Source organism: Ovis aries, chromosome 1 (assembly GCF_016772045.2).
Source record: "Ovis aries strain OAR_USU_Benz2616 breed Rambouillet chromosome 1, ARS-UI_Ramb_v3.0, whole genome shotgun sequence".
NCBI lineage: Eukaryota > Metazoa > Chordata > Mammalia > Artiodactyla > Bovidae > Ovis > Ovis aries.
This window is the reverse complement of record NC_056054.1, coordinates 39,708,724-39,732,882: the sequence shown is the minus strand read 5'-3', so window position 1 is coordinate 39,732,882 and position 24,159 is coordinate 39,708,724. Positions and strand designations below refer to the sequence as shown.

The 24,159-nt window shown below is 40.8% G+C and overlaps 1 protein-coding gene across 8 annotated transcripts in view; it reads right to left on the bottom strand.

Moving 5' to 3' along the window:
- Window positions 1–2,017: 2,017 nt before the first annotated feature.
- Window positions 2,018–24,159, bottom strand: part of UBE2U (ubiquitin conjugating enzyme E2 U) — a 78,622-nt gene continuing 56,480 nt past the window's right edge. For 3 of the 8 annotated variants that reach the window (XM_004002044.6, XM_042249214.2, XM_042249210.2), the window contains 2 exons: window positions 11,961–12,055; window positions 2,018–2,333 (listed from right to left, as the gene is read on the bottom strand). In XM_004002044.6, coding sequence (XP_004002093.2) covers window positions 2,158–2,333; window positions 11,961–12,055 — 271 coding nt within the window. In that variant the 3' untranslated portion in view covers window positions 2,018–2,157. Of the gene's footprint in view, window positions 2,334–11,960; window positions 12,056–17,908; window positions 19,548–24,159 lie in introns of those variants that run through there. The other 5 variants (XM_027970829.3, XM_027970839.3, XM_027970836.3 and 2 more) reach the window with 5 other exon arrangements.

Here is a 24,159-nt window from a genome sequence, read left to right as displayed (position 1 = left end):
CATCAGGCACTCTATCTATCAGCTCTAGTCCCTTAAATCTATTTCTCACTTCCACTGTATAATCATAAGGGATTTGATTTAGGTCATACCTGAATAGTCTAGTGGTTTTCCCTACTTTCTTCAATTTCAGTCTGAATTTGGTGATAAGGAGTTCATAATCTGAGCCACAGTCAGCTCCTGGTCTCGTTTTTGTTGACTGTATAGAGCTTCTCCATCTTTGGCTGCAAAGAATATAATCAATCTGATTTCAGTGTTGACCATCTGGTGATGGCCATGTGTAGAGTCTTCTCTTGTGTTGTTGGAAGAGGGTGTTTGCTATGACCAGTGCATTTTCTTGGCAAAACTCTGTTAGTCTTTGCCCTGCCTCATTCCGTATTCCAAGGCCAAATTTGCCTGTTACTCCAGGAGTTTCTTGACTTCCTACTTTGGCATTCCAGCCCCCCTATCATGAAAATGACATCTTTTGTGGCTGTTAGTTCTAAAAGGTCTTGAAGGTCTTCAAGAACCATTCAACTTCAGTTTCTTCAGCGTTACTGGTTGGGGCATAGACTTGGATTACAGTGATATTGAATGATTTGCCTTGGAAATGAACTGAGATCATTCTGTCATTTTTTGAGATTGCATCCAAGTACTGCATTTCGGACTCTTTTGTTAACCATGATGGCTACTCCATTTCTTCTGAGGGATTCCTGCCTGCAGTAGTAGATATAATGGTCATCTGAGTTAAATTAACCCATTCCAGTCCATTTTAGTTTGCTGATTCCTATAATGTCAATGTTCACCCTTGCCATCTCCTGTTTGACCACTTCCAATTTGCCTTGATTCATGGACCTGACATTTCAGGTTCCTATGCAATATTGCTCTTTACAGCATCGGACCTTGCTTCTATCTCCAGTCACATCCACAGCTGGGTATCATTTTTGCTTTGGCTCCATCCCTTCATTCTTTCTGGAGTTATTTCCCCACTGATCTCCAGTAGCATATTGGGCACCTACTGACCTGGGGAGTTCTTCTTTTGGTATCCTATCATTTTGCCTTTTCATACTGTTCATGGGGTTCTCAAGGCAAGAATACTGAAGTGGCTTGCCATTCCCTTCTCCATTGGACCACATTCCGTCAGATCTCTCCACCATGACCCGCCTATCATCGGTGCCCCCACAGGGCATTGCTTAGTTTCATTGAGTTAGACAAGGCTGTGGTCCAGGTGATCAGATTGACTAGTTTTCTGTGTATGGTTTCAGTGTGTCTGCCCTCTGGTGCCCTCTTGCAACACCTACCGTCTTACTTGGGTTTCTCTTACCTTGGACGTGGGGTATCTCTTCACGGCTGCTCCAGCAAAGCACAGCCGCTGCTCCTTACCTTGGACAAAGGGTATCTCCTCACTGCCGCCCCCCCGACCTTGAATGTGGAATAGCTCCTCTAGGCCCTCCTGTGCTCGCGCAGCCACTGCTCCTCAGACGTGGTATTGCTCCTCCTGGCCACTGCCCCTGACCTCAGGCATTGGGTAGCTCTTCCCGGCCGCTGCCCCTGGCCTTGGAAGTGGGCTAAATCAGGCAGATGGAGATAAATGTATAGATCCTGTGTGTGTGTGTGTGTGTGTGTGTGTGTTCGTTACTCAGTCATGTTAGGCTCCTTGCAACCCATGGACTCCTCTGTAGCTCACTAGGCTTCTCTGTCCATGGAATTCCCCAGGCAAGAATACTGAAGTGGGTAGCCATTCCCTTCTCCAAGGGATCTTCCCAACCCAGGGATTGGACCTAGGTCTCCAATACTGCAGGCAAATTCTTTACCATCTGAGCCCATGGATCCTCTACTTGGGCTAATGTCCAGCCTCTGAAGCTCCTGAGTGCTCCTCTCCAATACTAGCCTCTTCCCGATCCAAGTCCTGCCAGCAAAAATGTGTGTCTAACAACTCTGGATATAATACCACTAATTGTAAAACCAAAATGAATACTGATGCTTGACTAACTTGGGGTCAAACAATGAAAGAGAGCTCAAAAAAATCCAAAACAACATATTCACTGATTCACGCTTTTATTTCTAATTTGTTCTTACAGTGAGAGGATGAGACAAATTTGAAAAGCTGTGAGAGTCTTCCAGAGTTGCTCCATGAATCTGAGCTGTGGTTGAGGCTGTTCATTTTTTAAATCCTGGAGCTTAATCTTCCAAAGCATCTGTATCAAGGGAGTTGGTCCAGGCAACCAGATCATCCACTTCATCTTCCCATGGCTCCTTTACGCTAACTTCACCCGGCTTTCTCTTCCACCACTCCTTTTTATTGTCCTTCTTTGTGACAATATCTGTTTCAGTTTGTGAATCAGGAGAAGTCTGAACTATAATGAGAAACACAAAAAACAGAAATTTAATAGACATGGAAGGAAAAACAGTAAAAGAAAGTGTCCCTGCATTTGTACCATAATGCCTAAGATCATCTATGTGAATGCAAGTAACCTTTTAAAAGTTTCTAAATTTTACAGTTGCAATGAACTTATTTTTCATAAATCATTCTTTTCATTTTGGTTGATCTTCTTATGCTCATATATTTACTGCTGCTGCTGCTGCTAAGTCACTTCAGTCGTGTCCGACTCTGTGTGACCCCATAGACAGCAGCCCATGAGGCTCCCCTGTCCCTGGGATTCTCCAGGCAACCGCACTGGAGTAGTCTGCCATTTCCTTCTCCAATGCATGAAAGAGAAAAGTGAAAGTGAAGTCACTCAGTCGTGTCCAACTCTTAGCGACCCCATAGACTGCGGCCCACCAGGCTCCTCCATCCATGGGATTTTCCAGGCAAGAGTGGCAGAGTGGGGTGCCATTGTATATTTACTGAGCCCCTGCTAAGTGCCAGTAGGTGTACAAGGGAAAGGTGTCCATGAGTGCTTCACATAGATGCATGCACAAGGATGGAATCACAGGATCTAAGGGAAAACAGATGTGGGCTCTGAAAGACAAGAAGTTTGCTGAAGACAGCGGGGCAAAGGAGGGAGACGGGACTGCTTTAGACGGAGGACACAGCACAGACCAAGGCACATAGGTATGAGAGGGAGAACTTGACGGGTTTGGAGATAATCAGAGTTGAGGCTTCAGTATTTATTCTCTGCCAGGTGCTATGCTAAGCACGTGCTACATGCAAAATATAATTTAGCTTATACACAATGCTTATGATGGACAGGTATTATTATCTTTACTTTAAGGATGAGACAATTGAGACTAAGTAGCCTGCAGTAACTTGTCCAAGGATATCCAGCTTATAATAGTTAATCATTGGTCCACTGGATCCAAAATCATGGTGTTATACAGTGTATGGACACTTGAGTGGAGCTGGCTAGTTAGGCTGAGGTCAGGTTAGGAACACCTCATGTATCATGAACAGTAGGAAAAGGCAAAATGATAGGATACCAAAAGAAGAACTCCCAGGTCAGTAGGTGCCCAATATGCTACTGGAGATCAGTGGAGGAATAACTCCAGAAAGAATGAAGGGATGGAGCCAAAGCAAAAACAGTACCCAGTTGTGGATGGGACTGGTGATAGAAGCAAGGTCCGATGCTGTAAAGAGCATTATTGCATAGGAACCTGGAATGTCAGGTCCATGAATCAAGGCAAATTGGAAGTGGTCAAACAAGAGATGGCAAGGGTGAACATTGACATTATAGGAATCAGCAAACTAAAATGGACTGGAATGAGTGAATTTAACTCAGATGACCATTACATCTACTGCGGGCAGGAATCCCTCAGAAGAAATGGGGTAGCTATTATGGTCAACAAAAGAGTCCGAAATGCAGTACTTGGATGCAATCTCAAAAAGAACAGAATGATCTCAGTTCGTCTCCAAGGCAAACCATTCAATATCACAGTTATCCAAGTCTATGCCCCAACCAGTAACACTGAAGAAACTAAAGTTGAATAGTTTTATGAAGAACTACAAGATCTTTTAGAACACCCAAAAAAGATGTACTTTTCATATAGGGGACTGGAATGCAAAAGTAGGAAGTCAAGAAACACCTGCAGTAACAGGCAAATTTGGCCTTGAAATGCGAAATGAAGCAGGGCAAAGACTAACAGAGTTTTGCCAAGAAAATGCACTGGTCATAGCAAACACCCTCTTCCAAAAACACAAGAGAAGACTCTACACATGGCCATCACCAGATGGTCAACACCGAAATCAGATTGATTATATTCTTTGCAGCCAAAGATGGAAAAGCTCTATACAGTCAACAAAAACAAGACCAGGAGCTGACTGTGGCTCAGATTATGAACTCCTTATTGCCAAATTTAGACTGAAATTGAAGAAAGTAGGGAAAACCGCTAGACAATTCAGGTGTGACTTAAATCAAATCCCTTATATATATACTTATATATATACACTTATATACAGTGGAAGTGAGAAGTAGATTTAAGGGTCTAGATCTGATAGATAGAGTGCCTGATGAACTATGGATGGAAGTTCGTGACATTGTACAGGAGACAGGGATCAAGACCATCCTCATGGAAAAGAAATGCAAAAAAGCAAAATGGCTGTCTGGGGAGGCCTTACAAATAGCTGTGAAAAGAAGAGAGGGGAAAAGCAAAGGAGAAAAGGAAAGATATAAGCATTTGAATGCAGAGTTCCAAAGAAGAGCAAGAAGAGATAAGAAAGCCTTCTTCAGCGATCAATGCAAAGAAATAGAGGAAAACAACAGAATGGGAAAAACTAGAGATCTCTTTAAGAAAATTAGACACACCAAGGGAACATTTCATGCAAAGATGGGCTCAATAAAGGACAGAAATGGTCTGGACCTAACGGAAGCAGAAGATATTAAGAAGAGGTGGCAAGAATACACAGAAGAACTGTACAAAAAAGATCTTCACGACCCTGATAATCATGATGATGTGATCACTAATCTAGAGCCAGCCATCTTGGAATGTGAAGTCAAGTGGGCCTTGGAAAGCATCACTACAAAAAAAGCTAGTGGACGTGATGGAATTCCAGTTGAGCTGTTTCAAATCCTGAAAGATGATGCTGTGAAAGTGCTGCACTCAATATGCCAGCAAGTTTGTAAAACTCAGCAGTGGCCCCAGGACTGGAAAAGGTCAGTTTTCATTCCAATCCCAAAGAAAGGCAATGCCAAAGAACGCTCAAACTACCACACAATTGCACTCATCTCACATGCTAGTAAAGAAATGCTCAAAATTCTCCAAGCCAGCCTTCAGCAATATGTGAACCGTGAACTCCCTGATGTTCAAGCTGGTTTTAGAAAAAGTAGAGGAACCAGAGATCAAATTGCCAACATCTGCTGGATCATGGAAAAAGCAAGAGCGTTCCAGAAAAACATCTACTTCTGCTTTATTGACTATGCCAAAGCCTTTGACTGTGTGGATCACAAGAAACTGTGGAAAATTCTGAAAGAGATGGGAATACCAGACCACCTGACCTGGCTCTTGAGAAATCTGTATGCAGGTCAGGAAGCAACAGTTAGAACTGGACATGGAACAACAGACTGGTTCCAAATAGGAAAAGGAGTATGTCAAGGCTGTATATTGTCACCCTGCTTATTTAATTTCTATGCAGAGTACATCATGAGAAACGCTGGACTGGAAGAAGCACAAGCTGGAATCAAGATTGCCAGGAGAAATATCAATAACCTCAGATATGCAGATGATACCACCCTTATGGCAGAAAGTGAAGAGGAACTCAAAAGCCTCTTGATGAAAGTGAAAGAGGAGAGTGAAAAAGTTGGCTTAAAGCTCAACATTCAGAAAACTAAGATCATGGCATCTGGTCCCATCACTTCATGGGAAATAGATGGGGAAACAGTGGAAACAGTGTCAGTCTTTATTTTGGGGGGCTCCAAAATCACTGCAAATGGTGACTACAGCCATGAAATTAAAAGACACTTACTCCTTGGGAGAAAAGTTATGACCAACCTAGATAGTATATTCAAAAGCAGAGACATTACTTTGCTGACTAAGGTCCGTCTAGTCAAGGCCATGGTTTTTCCAGTGGTCATGTACGGATGTGAGAGTTCGACTGTGAAGAAGGCTGAGCACCAAAGTATTGATGCGTTTGAACTGTGGTGTTGGAGAAAACTCTTGAGAGTCCCTTGGACTGCAAGGAGATCCAACCAGTCCCTTCTGAAGGAGATCAACCCTGGGATTTCTTTGGAAGGAATGATGCTAAAGCTGAAACTCCAGTACTTTGGCCACCTCATGCATAGAGTTGACTCATTGGAAAAGACTCTGATGCTGGGAGGGATTGGGGGCAGGAGGAGAAGGGGACGACAGAGGATGAGATGGCTGGATGGCATCACGGACTCGATGGACGTGAGTCTGAGTGAACTCCAGGAGATGGTGATGGACAGGGAGGCATGGCGTGCTGGGATTCATGGGGTCCCAAAGAGTCGGACACGACTGGGCGACTGAACTGAACTGAACTGAACATGTATCATGCAAAGAAGTCTCATCTTTCTTGTATCAGTCTCATAAACAGGGAAATAAATTGATTACATTTTAAAAGAATATAGATACAGTATCTTTATTTCTCAATATTTCTACTCAGTGAGGGGAACTTGCTTTCCAGGGATGAACCCAATTTGGTGCTATTTATGTTCCGCTACCCCTACAATCCCACTGTATTCTCCTCTCTCTGTGTAACTGTTGCCACCTATTCATTGCCCAGCATGTGATCTAGGACAAATTCTGTCTCATAATATTTCTGTGTTTATTTCCCTGTAACAAATCGAATGAACCTTGTCATACTCGTTGTCTTCTAGTTGCACTATAGGCAAGGATTATGAATGAACTGTTCTCTTGATTTCTTTGGTTATTGCAAAGATGTGCAGAGGATTTTAGTTTAGACAGCTACCATTATTCTATAAGAAGCCTGATGTCACCAATGATTGAGTTTTTATTTTTATATTTTAACATTAATCTCTAGATTTCATTAATTTAGAAATAAATTCTCTTTTCCTTGAGAAAATCTTCTTTAGGAACATATCATTGATGGATTAACTATACTTCTTTCTAGCCATGTTTGAGCTGTTCTGAGTTCATATGCTTTTGGTCACAAGAAATACTGTTCAAACCAGTTTAAACGATACATGTCTCATCTCATAGAAGAGGAAGATCAGAGGAAGGGCAGGAATGAATGACACAGTGGCTCAACAATGTCATTCAGGACATCCTTTCCACAGCTTTGCTCTACCATCTCTGGTGTTGTCTTCATCTTCAGCATCACAGTGAAGAGAGGTGTGGTCATTCTAGTACTCCTATCAGACACAGCAATATCCAGAGGAAAAATGGAGGCTTTTCTCCAGGGTCTCATTTTTAAAAGTAGGAAAACTACCCCTGTAATCTCCTAGTATAGTTCCTCTCAGGCGGTTTGTGTCACACCTTGCTCCTAAGCTAGTCACTGGCAAGGAAAATGAGATTACTAGATTGGCCAACAACAGTTGTTAAAGTGGAATGAATATTGGGAGTCAATGACCTTGATTATTTGCCCTCTTAGTTCCTACTCTGTTCTTTGAAAAAAGAAAAAAAAAAAACACACACACACACACACTCCCAAGAAGCATAAAAAGAAATTCTGGCTAGATGAGCTGGCCCTAATGCAAAACAAACATAAAAATGTTTCTCATGACACAGAAAAAGTAAATATTATTTTGAACATTTTTCCTCCAGAAAATCTTAAGCATTATAAAGCCCTCTGAGAAACCTTGGATTTACTGGTCTGAATGAACCAATAACTTTGTTACTACATTAAAATAAGTTACAGAAGCACAAATTCTCATTGCCTTATGGTTTGTATGCCTTTCTTGGGATGGATCCTGAAAACTCTGCTTCTTGAAATTTTTTCTAGTCTTAAAATAATTTTGTCAGTGAAGAGACTAAATTTTGTTCTGATTGGTGGGCTCTGGTTTATTGCCCTATGGTTAATTTCCATTCACTTCTGTATCAGCCTCAGTTTAGTTAGAAAAGCAGAGCCCTTATAAGTAATACAAGAATGAAAGGTTTAAGACATGAAACAGGGATTACACATATGGGGAAAGACCTGGAACAGTGAAGTCTGGAAGGCCATAGCTGGAAGAATATCATTGCTTTATGTCAGTCTGATGCATGGACATGAGTGGAAACACCAGGCGTGCAAGGGGAGCACAAGATGCTGCACACAGCTAACCACTCTACACAGGACAGACCTTGTGAGCTCATGGAGGTTTCTATGAAGGCCTCACATCTGTAAAGTGAGAGTGTGTGAAGAGTTGCATGAAATTGCTGTGTCTGAGAAAACTACCATGTATGATACACACAGCTCCTCAAGAATTATGGCCTCTTCTTTACTCCCACCTCCAAAAGTCGAGATAAATTTTTTTCACATTAGCAAATCATGGTATGCTAACCCTTTTCTGCAAAAGGGAAGCACAGAGTTCATTTCTTTTTTAGCTGAGTCATATTTCCCTTTGGTATCCTGGATAAGCTCACTCTTGCTACATTATAAACAATCACAAGATCCCAGTGGCATGTGACAGCAAGCATTTGTTTACGTTACACATCTACAGGTCAGCTGGGAGTTGGCCTCTCTGGGTTGGGAATGGCTGGGAAGCTTGGTTGGGAAGCTTGGTGACCAGAGGGCTAGTCCAGGCACGCTCTTGGGATGATGGCAGAGGTGAAAAAGAGCAAACCAAATTGCACAAACCCTTCCCAAACTCTGAGCACATCAGTTCAGTTGCTCAGCTGTGTCTGACTCTTTGTGACCCCATGAATCGCAGCACGCCAGGCCTCCCTGTCCATCACCAACTCCCAGGGTTTACCCAAACTCATGTCCATTGAGTAAGCGATGCCATCCAGCCATCTCATCCTCTGTCATCCCCTTCTCCTCCTGCCCCCAATCCCTCCCAGCATCAGAGTCTTTTCCAATGAGTCAACTCTTTGCACGAGGTGGCCAAAGTACTGGAGTTTCAGCTTCAGCATCAGTCCTTCCAATGAACACTCAGGACTGATCTCCTTTAGGATGGACTGGTTGGATCTCCTTGCAGTCCAAGGGACTCTCAAGAGTTTTCTCCAACACCACAGTTCAAAAGTATCAATTCTTTGGCACTCAGCTTTCTTCACAGTCCAAGTCTCACCTCCATACATGACCACTGGAAAAACCATAGCCTTGACTAGACGGACCTTTGTCGGCAAAGTAACATCTCTGCTTTTTAATATGCTATCTAGGTTGGTCATAACTTTTCTCCCAAGGAGTAAGTGTCTTTTAATTTCATGGCTGCAATCACCATCTGCAGTGATTTTGGAGCCCCCAAATATAAAGTATGACATTCTTTCCACTGTTTCTCCATCTATTTCCCATGAAGTGATGGGACCAGATGCCATGATCTTAGTTTTCTGAATGCTGAGCTTTAAGCCAAGTTTTTCACTCTCCTCTTTCACTTTCATCAGGAGGCTTTTAGTTCCTCTTCACTTTCTGCCATAAGGGTGGTGTCATCTGCATATCTGAGGTTATTGATATTTCTCCCGTCAATCTTGATTCCAGCTTGTGCTTATTCAAGCCCACCATTTTTCTGAGCACTTCACGCCCCACTAAAATACCATTGGTTAAAGGAAGTAGGATGGCAAAGCTCAAAGTCAAGGGTCAAGGGAGTATATTTTGCCCCTGGTGGTAGAATAAGATAGGAAGTGAAAATTTCTGAACAATAATCTAATTGGTCACAACCTCTTAGGTATAGTACCTTAGCAGTAAGATCAGACACAAAGGAGAGTCTACCTCAGTGTCAAAGCGGACATGGCTCAGCACTAGAAATTAAATGAGTTTCTGGACATTCTTTAAAACATTCTCTCTCCCAGCTCACATTTCTTACTTTTTCTCATTCACCATGAGTTTATCCCCCATTTCTCCAAAATCACAGGGCTTCTGAAACCATGACAACTCTACTCCATTCTATCATTCATTTACTCATTTGTTTATGAGCTCTGAATGACTACTACACGCCTATCACTGCGCAGAGAGGTCAGCAGCCCCTTCCCTCAAGGAAGTCACTGTCTATTGAATGAGACTGGCCATAAAGAGACCATTATAACATGGCATGTGTGGTGGACACTCTAAAGTGACTTGTTATGATCTCCACATTCAGGTGTTAACACCTTTGTGTAATCCCCTCCCTTTTGAGTGTGGGTAGGATTTGCTACTTGCTCCTATTCAATGAAATCTGCCAAAGGTAATGAAATCTCATCTCCATGATTATGTCACATTACCTAAGTTTCTACCTTGCTATGGGACTTGTTCTAGAGACTCTCCTTGCTGGGTGGATGAAGCAGGAGGCTGTGAATGGCAATGAACTGCAGGCAGCCTTAAAAACATAGAAAGGCCTCCAGCACACAGCCAGCAAGAAAATCCTCAGCAGTAAAGAGAAAAGGGAGTGAATTCTGTCAACAATTCTGTGTATTCACCTCAGTGAGCTTACAAAAAGCAGATTCCCCATTCAAGCCTCCAGATGAGAATGCAGCCCAGCTGATCTGAATCATAGTTTAATGATATCCCAACCAGAGGGTCCTGCTACACTGTGCCTTATCTCTGAGCACACAGAAATTGAAATAAAAATGTGTTGTTTTAAGCCATTAAGTGTGTGGCAATTTGTTACAGAGCAATAGAAAACTAACAGAGCATGATAAGGCATGATAGAAATGCTATGAGAGCCCACAGGAAAAGTTTCTTAGAGAAATCTGAGTTGAATCTCAAAGGATTAGGTACTAGAAAGGAAGGAAAAGGAAGCAATGGTCTTTGGGGGGGTGTAAGAAGACGATGCACCTCTCAAATGTTTTGAAACGAAGACAGGAATAAACAACCATGACCTACTAAGTCAGTGTGGTGTTTATGGTATAAGTAAAACATCAGTAAATGATAGCAGTTGGAAAGGCAGACAGATTAGAATATTAAGGACTTTGCCTTATCAAAGGGTAGCAATTTTCTCCTGAAGGAAATGATAAACAAGAGGTTTTAGATATGCTAAAAACATAAGCAGATTTGAGCTGTAGAAAGCAGTCTGACAAAGCATGAACAGAAATTATTGTAATCATCAACTTAACCAGATAGATATGGAGTCTGGGAACAGAAAGTTAGAGATAGGGGAGTAGGACCTTGAAGAATCACTGATTGAAGGTTACTGCCTGTGCCTGGGAATTAGATGTGGTTGTGTTTCAAGGACAGGCAACAGCAAAAGCAGTAAATAATAATTTATAAGACTTCCCAGTTCACAAAGAATTTTTACCTATGTGGAGTCATTTACTCACAAGAATCCTGTGAGGTAGGGAAGGATTTTGGAAACAAATACATATTGAACATTTTCCATGTATCCAGCACTAGCTGCGGATGAAGAAACTGAAGCCCAGAGGTTAAGAGGCTGTCCTAAATTACACAGACCTGCTGGCTCCACCCAAATTCTCTGACCCCAAACATTTTGCTTTCCCTTCTACAGTAGCTGATTTCCATGATAAATTACCAGCTCTCTCTTCTTGCTTAAGACCTGCCCCCAATCTGTTCCAAATGTTTCTTTGAAAAAACATTAATTCTTAACAAAAAATACCCAAAACATCTCAACTAACTTATTCCTTTCTTTTTAGCCATATTGCAGTTATCTCTAAATCTAAAATGAGCTCTAGGAGTCAGTTTAGTGTTTTGCTTATTTTTGCTACTTTTATACATTTTGAAATTTAGCCTTAGATTTTCAAATGATAAATATTCACCTATTAAAGGCTACAGAAGCTTGAGAGTAAAACTAGTCCATTTTTTTCCCAAAGCTCCAATTCTTATGTAAGTAGTTTACTGAATTTAATTTGTAAGTCAGAAAGAGTTAACAAAGCAACTTCAAAAGAACAAAAGATTAGACCTCACATATTTCAACTTATTTGAACTAAACAAAAATTTAAATGCATTAATGTGACTAGTATCTTAGTCTTAAAAACAAAGTAAAACAAATAGATTGAACTCAGTTTACTCGGAGGTATGCAGACATAACTTCTTTCAGTTTGATAATTGGCTTTCTGAGGCTTTATATTTTCTCTAGCAATCCGAGATATGGCAGCAATATACCTAGAATAACAAAAAGAAGCTGTCACTTATGAATATAAATGGAAAGGCCAAACACAATTTCTAGAAAAATAATATTTAAAAAATCATTGTTAACTTTTGATGTCAATGTGTTCAATAAGTTGGTGAGGTTTTTTCCCCCCCTGTTTTCTGGAAGACTATGTATAAGGTTTGAGTGACCTATTCTTGAAACTTAGGTTGAAAAAAACCTATTAAAAACATTTGTACTTAGTTAAAAGAAGAAGAAGAAGTTGTCTAATTTCTATGAATTTTGGAAAGTGCACACTACTTTTGAAAAAAATAAGGCCAACAAATCCAATGAACCCAAGGAGCAGAGCAATGAGTTTTGACTATGGTTGGCATTCTCAGTACTGACTAATGCAATGGTAAACTGAAATTACTCTCTATGTGGGTTTTCCCATGGAAGAGTATCTAGAAAAGTAAACAAATATGGCGTTAGAGTAATATTTCAAGAGTAATAAAAACATCCTTCGGTATACCAAGGTATGTTAATTTCCTAAAGCAGCCATAACAAATTACTACAAACATGGTGACCTAAAATGACAGACATTTAATTTCTCATGGCTTTGGAGACTCAAGTCTAGAAACAAGGGGTTGGCAGGACCAGGCTTCCCCCAAAGGCTTCAGGGAAGAATCCTTCTTTATCTCTTCCTAGCTTCCACTGGTTCCCAGCAATCCTTGAAAGAGCTGACTCATTTGAAAAGACCTGAGGCTGGGAAAGATTGAAGGCGGGAGAAGAAGGGGATGACAGAGGATTAGATGGCTGGATGGCATCACCGACTCAATGAACATGAGTTTGAGCAAACCCTGGGAGCTGATGATGGACAGGGAGGCCTGGTGTGCTGCAGTCCATGGGATCGGAAAGAATCAAACATGACTTGAATGACTGAACAGAACTGAGCAACTAAACTGAACTGATGAAACTCTAGGTTAACAATTTCTTTTAAACACTTTAAAACTGGCATCCATTATCTTTTGACTTGCAAGTTTTCTGACAGGAAGTTATCGGTTGTTCTTATCTTTGTTCCTCTATATGCAGTGTGTATGTGTGTTTAACCTTCATTGCTTTTAAGATTTTCTCCTATCACTGAGTAATAGCAATCTGATTTTTATATGTCTTGGAATGGTTTCTTTATACTTCTGCTTCTTGGGATTTGTTGAGCTTCTTCGTCTCTGAGTTTGTATCTTTCATCAAATTTGGAAAATCTTCCGCCGTAATTATTTCTTTGCACATTTTTTCTGTCAGTTTTTTGGGGTACACCAATTATGTGTATCTTATACCACTTAATAATATCCCACAGTGCATTAGGACTTTAAATCTTTTTTTCTCACTATGCTTACTTTCAAGAGTGTTTATTGCTACATTTTCAAGTTCATCATTTCTTCTTCAGTATCTAATTTGCTTCTTTCCATATAGTTTGTATTTAAAGTATTTTGTATTTCTTTTATCTCTGGATGTTCCATTAGTCTCTTGTATATCTTCCATTACTTTTTATTATACTCATGATTTTCTTCAGATCCTTGAGTATATTTTATAAGATGTATAAAAACTGCATTAAGGTTCACACTTACTAATTCTATTATTTCTATCAGTTATGGATCTATTTATACTGATAGATTTTCTGCTGCTGGGAGGGATTGGGGGCAGGAGGAGAAGGGGACGACCGAGGATGAGACGGTCTGGATGGCATCACTGACTCGATGGACATGAGTCTGAGTGAACTCCAGGAGATGGTGATGGACAGGGAGGCCTGGCGTGCTGCAATTCATGGGGTCACAAAGAGTCAGACACGACTGAGTGACTGAACTGAACTGAAAAATTATATTTTCCTGCTTTTTTGTACAACTGATCATTTTTGATGGGATGATAGACAATGTAAATTTCATGTTGCCGGGTGCTGAATTTTGTTATTTTCCTTTATATATAGTTGTCCATTGCTGTGGCATGAAGTTTAGTATCTTACAAGTTCAGTTTAGTACTTCAAGGTTTGTGTTTAGGGTTCCATAGGGGTCCAGAATTGCCGGGGTCCAGCCCCAGTGGATCCAGGGAATTTGAAGCGGGAACGGAGTCGGCGTCCTAAGAAAGAACTATTTAATTAGAAATATAAAGAGAGATTAGGAAAGAATAGTGTAGTAGGAAAATTAGTGGAGAAAAGATGCTGAATAACTTGGTTTATGCGGAAAACCAATAGAACTCTAAGACAAGGAGTTTGCACCACCTATGTAGGCCACAGGTGTCTTCCCGGTCTCCCGAAGGAGTGGGGACACAAAGTGCCCCCCCACCCCGTTCAGATCTTAGAAGCCCAGGCAAAATTAGTAGGCTTGGCGAGCCTCCGTGCTCCAGATGGGAATTCAGCCAGATAAGAAGAGAACGAGAAAAGACCACAGGGGGAAACCAATCTTTCCAAGAACTGGTCCATTTCTTTATTTTCCAGGTCCACTTTATACTTCTAGTTGTACATCGAAAAAAATGTAAGAAAGAGAGTCATGCAGGGTCAGCTGCTCCGACCCTTATCAGCATATCTTTGTTCTTACAATGGTCTTACATTTGTTCACAATATCTTCTTGTCTGGAGACCGATTAACATTTTATGGCCCCACCTTTCTTTCTATTGATAAAGGTTAATCAGAAAACTTGTTTCCCCTTAAGATCTACTTAGTCTTAAGATAGTGATAAAGTTACCCTCTTACATAGCAAGGACACAATTATTTATAACAAAGAAAGAGGAGTACAATGATTTATAACAGAGAAAATTCATTAACTCAAAAGTCTAGTATTGCTAACATCAAAACTACTATATTTCTTTTTCTACATTCCAATTACGTCGATTAACATACTCATTCCCAGGTGCCTGAGGATATGGAGGCCTGGGGGCAATCATTAACTCAGCAATGAAACCCTTCACTAACATGATTTTTATCTTTAGAAAAACCCTATGCTAACTAAGACTTTCAAAATACTCCAAACTCTTTGTGCTGTTTATGGTTGAGAGGTTGTAAACAATCATGTACATAGTAGCAAGAGTGCAGATAATCCTGTTGCACAAGCTAGTCTGCCAGCAGAGAGGTTTTTGAACTGAAACACCCTTGTGATGCCCAGGAGATTTATTAACTGGAGTCCTAAGTTAACTCCTTTTCAGAGAGAGGTGGTGGGGGATAGCCCCCTGTATAATGTCAAAAGAGTAGGCAAAAAGCACAATGCAGTAAGGCAGGCAGACTCTAGTTTTGGCAGAGATGCACGAGCAGATCCAGCGAGGCTCCCTTAAGGCCCAACTCGCCTTTGCCTGTCGGGCCCCTTAACCTCATGACCTTTGCCACGGGCAGGACTCCTCGTGCTGGCTCCCAGCACAGAATAGCCTTTACTTGGAGACAAGCTCAGTTGGTAAAGCATCTGCCTGCAACACGGGAGACCTGGGTTCAATTTCTGGATCAGGAAGTTCCCCTGGAGAAGGAAATGGCAACCCACTCCAGTATTCTTGCCTGGAGAATCCCATGGACAAAGGAGCCTGGCAGGCTATAGTTCATGGGATCGCAAGAGTCGGACATGACTTAGCCCTATCTTTTTTATTTTTATAGCCCTATTCCTAATGTATGACCCTTCTGAAGCTTCCATCCAATGTCCTTTGAATTAAGAGTTCTAGCCACTCTAACTAGCAGGAATGCACACCAAGTCTTGTATGAATTCCCAAACAAACAAAATCATTATTTTCCTCAAAGCAAACATGACTTCAGTTAGAAAACAGTATAACTTGATTTACACCTTTTCTCCCCCAATGGTAAATCTTTGTCCTCAAAAAACTATATACTATTGATATTTCCTCTTTCATTTAAACATTTGCCTTTATCTAACTGAAAATATAAATTATAAAAAAAATCTTGTCACAATTTTAAAATTAAAAATGCAATTAAAATGACTATAAGAGAAGCTGCAATAATTACTAAGTTAAAAATAACAAAACAAAAAACCCCAACGCTTGTTCTTATTAAATTCTTCTATCATTTTGGTAGCTCTGTAAACTGATACACATTCTTGAGGAGTTGCTCTATGTACTTAACAAGTGTCATACAACTTATTACCTCCTTCCATCTAGTAACCTGACTTTCAGTAACAAGCTCTAAGAAACTTCTTGGCCTGCTTTTTATCCTTCCCTTCAGGTAGAATATACGCTAATAAGCCTTTAGGCAACCACAGCTGTCTTCAGTCTTACCTTGCTTAGAACAAGGCACAAGCAATTTTATGCAACACATTTCTGTGGCCTTGGGGAGTGGGGTAGGTTGTTGTAGGGGTAGGCAATGGAGAGAGGGAGAGAGAGGAGAGAGAGAGAGAGATCATTCTCTCAGAAGTGTTCTATGTGGGAGCAGAACCAAAGAAATGATTCCCTTTTTGGCAGGAGGCAGCCTACTATATTTCTGAATTGAAACCCCTCTTTCTGAAGAGCGATGAGAGACGAAGCAGCCTTAAGCCACACTGTCTATAATACAGGAAGATCCATCAGATTCTGTGCTACAGCCAAAGACCCACAGTAAAATCTGGGGGCAACCTTCTGAGAGAAAAATTAATGAATCATATCCATAAGAGAGAAACAATAGAGAGTAAAAAAATTCATTAAAAAAAACATAGCTGAGAGAACTGGGTGTGTTTATTGTGAAAAAGAGAAAACTTAAGAGGAGGAAAGAGAAAGACATAATGACTATTTTGTGAGACTTAAAGGGCAAGTCCACAAATCAGAGGAGCCTTACCTGTGTTTCTTCGAAGGACGGTAGCAGTACTTTCTCATCTGCCACAACGTGGGTGCCTGCTAAATGTCTTCAGTCATGTCTGACTCTTTGTGATCCCATGGACTGTAGCCTGCCAGGCTCCTCTGTCCATGGGATTCTCCAGGCAAGAATGCTGGAGTGGGTTGCCACGCCCTCCTCCAGGGCATCTTTCTGACCCAGGGATTGAACCCACATCTCTTACGTTTCTTGACTTGGCAGGCAGGTTCTTTACCACTAGTGCCACCTGGGAAGCCCCTTCTGCCACAGCAGTCTCCCCTGAATCATGCTTTCTACCCACATCCACAGCCAAGGTGCTTAGTGTCTGAGCTGATGCTCAATCTGAGCAAATAAGGCATGCCCTGTAGCATCTGGTAGGTAGGCCTGGATTCGAATTTCAGCTCTGTTGTTCACTGAGTGTGTAACCTTAGCAAATTCTTTTTTTTTTTTTTTTTCTTTTTTTCTGATAAAATCTTCTTTATAAGATGGAGGCAATTTCTCATTTTCTGAATGGCTTTGCAGACTACGTAAAAGTACATAATAGGTTTTCTAGCAAAGTCTGTTAAATGAATGAAAGAAATTTGGAATAGCTGAATATCACAAGAGGTTAGATTTAAGCTTGAAATAAGGAAGATTAGAGCTAGTTGAATGTTCCTGAAGTGCTGAGCTTCCAGTCTCTAAAAATATCTAAGCAGATACTAAGTAAAATTATTTTTTAAAAGAATTTTTCTCCTCTAATTTTTTCCACGTCTTTATTTTAAAAAGGACATTTGAAATAATCATTCTAATGCCATTTCTCTTGTTAACCACAAGATGGCACTCAAGGTTTAATCTTTGGGGAATAAAGTATTTAATTCCTCCTTAAAAATGCATTAAATATATAATTATGTAAACCTACAAAAACAATGTTTAACTTCAATAATCCTGGAAGGACAACAGAAGCATACATTAAGTTAACGTACCCAGAACAGATACTTTCTATAACTGGAGAAACTTGGAATCAAACATAGTTATGTTAAAGGATGATCACATATTTTTGTGAGTTAAAACACACAGTCAAAAAATCAGACACTAAAGGAACTTAGAAACAATGAATATTAACTCCTTTATTTAAAATACAGTACAACTAAGACTATATTTTACAAATATAAGAAAGTTTTATATTGGTGTTTTGATATGACACATGATAATCCATTTTAAAATATGCTTCCTCCTTGGAAGGAAAGCTATGGCAAACCTAGAGAGCATATTAAAAAGCAGAGACATTATTTTGCCAACATAGGTCCATATAGTCAAACCTATGGTTTTTCCAATAGTCGTATATGGATATGAGAGCTGGACCATAAAGAAGGCTGAGTGCCAAAGAATTGATGTCTTTGAATTGTGGTGCTGGAGAAACTCTTGAGAGTCTCTTGGACTGCAAGGAGATCAAACCAATCAATCCTAAAGGAAATCAACTCTGAATATTCATTGGAAGGATTGATGCTAAAACTGAAACTCCAATACTTTGGCCATCTGATGCAAAGAGCTGACTCATTGGAAAAGACCCTGATGCTCGGAAAGATTGAAGCAGGATGAGGAGGAAGTGACAGAGGATGAGATGGCTGGATGGCATCACTGACAACGGACATGAGTTTGAGCAAACTCCAGGAGATGGTGACTGGCTGGAAGCCTGGTGTGCTGCAGTCCACCAGGTTGCAAGGAGTTGGACACGACTCAGCAACTGAACAACAGCAACAACAATTCATTTTTATTAAAGGGCTTCCCTGGTGGCTCAGCGGTAAAGAGCTCATCTGCAGTGCAGGGGATGCAGGTTCGATCCCTAGGTTGGAAAGATCCCTTGGAATAGGAAATGGCAACCCACTCCAGTACTCTTGCTTGGAAAACTTCATGGATAGAGGAGCCTGGTGGACTACAGTCCAGGGGGTGGCAAAGAGTCGGACATGACTGAGCACGCATGCACAACCCATTTTATACAGAAGAAAAAAGGAACTAACACTGTTTAATAATAGAATTAAAATCAATCCAAAACCACAACACTTTTCCATAATAGCAGACTTGTGTTAGTAACTGGGTAGGTAGTATTTTTACATGTACCTGAAAAATTTAAGCTTTTAATCAGCACATATTCATAGGCAGATGGGAGATACAGTTTCAGTTTTCAAAAACAGTATGTGTTTATCAATAACTTTGAGCAAGTTGGTTAATCTCTTTGTGCCTCCTTTTTTCGCTCATTAGCAAACTGCAATATAGCTGCCTCTACATTTCCTCCACACTCCTTTCCAGAAGCCTAGGAGTGACAATCCAGTTGAAAAGGGAAGCTAGGAACCTTGTCATGGGGCTCTGTCTGTATGACAAGGGAAGTGGTCTGACTTGGAGTGTAGGTTGATTTGCTGTGGCTTTGAAGGTAGCTGGTGGATCTTCTTGTGGGTTACACTTGGAGGCGTGTGCTTATGCTTGGAGGTGTAACTGTCCACCCCACCGTGCGGCCAGTGTTACATTAGGAAATGAAGAGAGAATGCATAATATACAGTAGGCGTTTCACCATGTTAGTTCCGGTTTCCTTTGTACTTCAAAGTATGGGCAAAGGCAATATTCTCTCCCAAAGTCACACTGAATGCAAAACTTCTCCAGAATGTATCACTTTTATTTAGATAACTTGCTGGCTGACAAAGCTTAGATGACTGCCGTAGTTCCTTCCATGACCAGATAAGCAATCACTAGGTATAGAGATGATGTAAAAGTCAAGTTACATGTGCTTAAGTAAAGATAGTCAAAAGAAAAGCTTGCACTGCTTTCCTAGTTTGTAGCTTTCCTTTTCTCTGGAGAAAATAAATATGAACTACTGATTAGATTCTAGGTTCATATTCTTTCCCATGTCTTGGTAGATATAAAGCCTTTTCATGAATAGCCAAAAGTCCAGCAAGAAAGAAAAAGACCTTAGAAATGAACACCAAATCAAATGATTGGTTCATGAATATTTATGAGCTGTTTATAATGGCAGTAAGTTCCTATTAATACTAACTAAAAACATGTGTAAAACTTAATAATTTACATAAAATATTCATGATAGTCATTTATATTTCCAGTTTTCAATCACTGCTCTATCATTATACCCTTCAGTTCAGTTCAGTCACTCAGTCGTGTCTGACTCTTTGCGACCCCATGAATCGCAGCACCCCAGGCCTCCCTGTCCATCACCAACTCCTGGAGTTCACTCAGACTCACATCCATCGAGTCCGTGATGCCATCCAGCCATCTCATCCTCGGTCGTCCCCTTCTCCTCCTGCCCCCAATCCCTCCCAGCATCAGAGTCTTTTCCAATGAGTCAACTCTTCACATGAGGTGGCCAAAGTACTGGAATTTCAGCTTCAGCATCATTCCCTCCAAAGAAATCTCAGGGCTGATCTCCTTCAGAATGGAATGGTTGGATCTCCTTGCAGTCCAAGGGACTCTCAAAAGTCTTCTCCAACACCACAGTTCAAAAGCATCAATTCTTCGGTGCTCAGTTTTCTTCACAGTCCAACTCACATCCATACATGACCACTGGAAAAACCATAGCCTTGACTAGACAGACCTTAGTCGGCAAAGTAATATCTCTGCTTTTGAATATGCTATCTAGATTGGTCATAACTTTTTTTCCAAGGAGTAAGTGCCGCACTGATCATGGAGAGGGCTGGCCCCAGTTCCGTGTAGCCGCAACAGCAATGGGACCATAAATCGGTTGAAGCGTGGCTGGACGATCACTGGGACTTTACCTTCTCTTACTTTGTTAGGAAAGGCACCAGCTGGTCTTTAGAGGAGCTACCCCTGCCCAAGGCCAGGAGCAGCAGCTGGGAGGAGCGACCCCACGGCCAAGGAGCGGTGGCTGTGCAGGCGCAGGAGGGCCTAGAGGAACTATTCCATGTTCAAGGTCAGGAGGAGCGGCGGTAAGGAGATACCCCTTGTCCAAGGTAAGGAGCAGCAGCTGTGCTTTGCTGAAGCAGCTATGATGAGATACCCCACGTCCAAGGTAAGAGAAACCCAAGTAAGATGGTAGGTGTTGCAAGAGGGCAGACACACTGAAACCATAATCACAGAAAACTAGTCAATCTAATCACACTAGGACCACAGCCTCCCCTAACTCAATGAAACTAAGCAATGCCCTGTGGGGCAACCCAAGACAGGCAGGTCATGGTAGAGAGGCCTGACAGAATGTGGTCCACTGGAGAAGGGAATGGCAAGCCACTTCAGTATTCTTGCCTTGAGAACCCCATGAACAGTATGAAAAGGCAAAATGATAGGATACCAAAAGAGGAACTCCCCAGTTCATTAGGTGCCGAATATGCTATTGGAGATCAGTGGAGAAATAACTCCAGAAAGAATGAAGGGATGGAGCCAAAGCAAAAACAATACCCAGTTGTGGATGTGACTGGTGATAGAAACAAGGTCCAATGCTGTAAAGAGGCAACATTGCATAGGAACCTGGAATGTCAGGTCCATGAATCAAGGCAAATTGGAAGTGGTCAAACAGGAGATGGCAAGAGTGAACATTGACATTCTAGGACTCAGCGAACTAAAATGGACTGGAATGGGTGAATTTAACTCAGATGACCATATCTATTACTGCGGGCAGGAATCCCTTAGAAGAAATGGAGTAGCCATCATAGTCAACAAAAGAGTCCGAAATGCAGTACTTGGATGCAATCTCAAAAATGACAGAATGATCTCTGTTCGTTTCCAAGGCAAATCATTCATATCACAGTAATCCAAGTCTATGCCCCAACCAGTAATGCTGAAGAAGCTGAAGTTGAACGGTTCTATGAAGACCTACAAGACCTTTCAGAACTGACTATACCCTTAGAATACCCCAAATATAACCATAATCAGTACATTAGAATGGGCCCCAACATTTTACTTTTCCTAAAATTAACTGCCTTCACATTTAATCCTTTTATTAAGTGGGAAAACAGGGTAAGTATGTATCATTCAACCTACGTGAATCAAGTGCCTACTAGTTGCCAGGTACCAGGCTAAGTGCAGAGAATACAAAGCTACAAGAATGGTCCTGCCCCAATCATTCTGCATGAACAGATGAATTTCCCTACCACAGGCACTGAGAGAGACTGGGACAGAGTGCTACAGAAGGACAGGATGGGGGGACATGGGAGCCTGAAGCAGGGACCGTTCCACAAAACACACTTGAGTTGGATCTTCATGCCACCCTTGTGGAGCACTTTGCCAGGCTGAAGAGATAACAGGACAGAGAAGGGAAAAGAACCATGGGGAGAGTGGGATTGAAATAAATGTGGCCTTGATAGGTGTTGATTTTTGGTTTCTAGACTAAGAAGATTTCAACAATTTTACATGTTTCTATTTTTATTCTCTAAAAAGTTGGGTAACATGGGCTTTTGTCAGCCCCTCTCCTTGGGAACTAATATTTACTGAAGGTCCATATGCTAACACTATGTGGTTTTTATATATACGATCTCATTCAAGACATCAAATGCAAAACCACTTTGCAAAGTAGGTAATATCTCATATAACAGATAAGGAGATAAGCTCAGAGAGGGTAAGAATTTGTCCAAGATCTGTATGACACTCCAGCCCACCCCCTTCCCCCATGCTGTCCAGAAAGAGTTTCCACATGACAATTGAACTAGGGCCACAGAAAGGAAAAGAAGAATAATAGTGAACCTCAAGTGGGGCGCACTTTACATGTACCAGATACAGTCTGAAGCGTCTTACATGCACATATCAGTATGTTTAATCCTCACAATCTCCTTGGGAGGTGGGTAGAGTTATTACTGCCATTTAATAGATAAGGAAACTGAGGGACAAAGCAGTCAGATAACATGCCCGAGGTCACAGAGTTGGTAACTGGCAGAGGCAGGATTTAGACGCAAGAAGTCTGGCTCCCACGCCCATGTATTTAAGTGCCCTCTGTCCCACCTTTTAACTCAGACCAAATCCTAACTTGAGACCCTGCTGGGAAAGATATCCCAGGCAGAAAGCACAAAGTGGTGAAAAGATCCTATGTTCCCAAACAATAAGGAGGAAAAAAAAAAATTAGGATAGCTAACGAATCAGTCTTGATTGATGAGGGGATGGGAAGACAGTAGGGGAGAGGGCCATGAGGCAGAAGGGATAAGTCTTTTTCCTGAACTCTGTAGATGAAAGACTCTCAATTTGCATTTTCTGGGTTTTTTCAAAGGGGAAATTTCCTTGTGAGGAAAGTATTTTCAAATATTAAAAACAGAGGGATGCATAAGGTATTATATTCCATGTACACATAGACCAACTACTCACTTGCATAGATTCCCAAAAATTTTACTTGAATTTAGTGAATTGACCACTTTATTATACCTTATGTATTTTGATAAACAAGATTTTTATTAATTATTTTAAAAAATGGATTCTATCATGCTTTATATTTTTGCATGCAATAAAATTATATAGATAAATATATCTTTTAAACACTTTAAATATTGTTTAAATCAATGTTTTGTTATCATCTGATCTAAATATATTCTCATCAACCACCAGATGGCATAAGGTGTGAGAGTTTTATTCTGACAGGGTTACCATGCACATGATAATCTGACCTATAACTTCAAAATAATGTATTTTGGAAAATGTTCTAGCACTCCAACAGCTCACAATTATTTGAGCCATATGAGAGAAGTGGGTGGATAAGGTGAAAATGACATTGTCCTACTCTCTACATTTTGAGTTCTGTGGGATTGGCCTTACATAATGAATCAATAATCAAACAAATAAAACAAAATAGTTCTGTCAGAGGAAATCGAAAAGGAAGTCATGTCAAAGCAAAATTAACCTTATATTCTACATAGGTTTCTTTAAGTGAAACTTGAAACATGCCTTCCAGAAAAAAAAACAAAAACCACGCTCATACTTCTTCAACTTCTGCTCCATAAAAACTTTTCTACTGCTTGCAATTTACTCTGAAAGCAGAAAAGTATCTATCTAGTGCAAAAGCTTTTCTCCATTTTGGCTCAAAGGAAGGTTGATGCAGAAATTAACTGAATAAAAGTCTCCAACTGAAAAACTCGATCTGAACTATAATATCAAAGGACAGGAAAGTCTATTTTAAGAGCCTTGGTTTCTACACAAATTCTTAATAAGCACACTATTTTTATTAATCCTGTATTTTCACCTAGTAAAGAGGTCACAATGCTAACAAGGAGCTAAAAAATGAAATAAATACAAAAAATAGGAACTGTAATTCCCGTAGCTTTGTGGTAGCACATTCACTGCATGCTTTGAAATAAACACATCAGAATAAATGACCACTACAACACAGCCAGTACCACAGAGTGGAGATGGAATCTG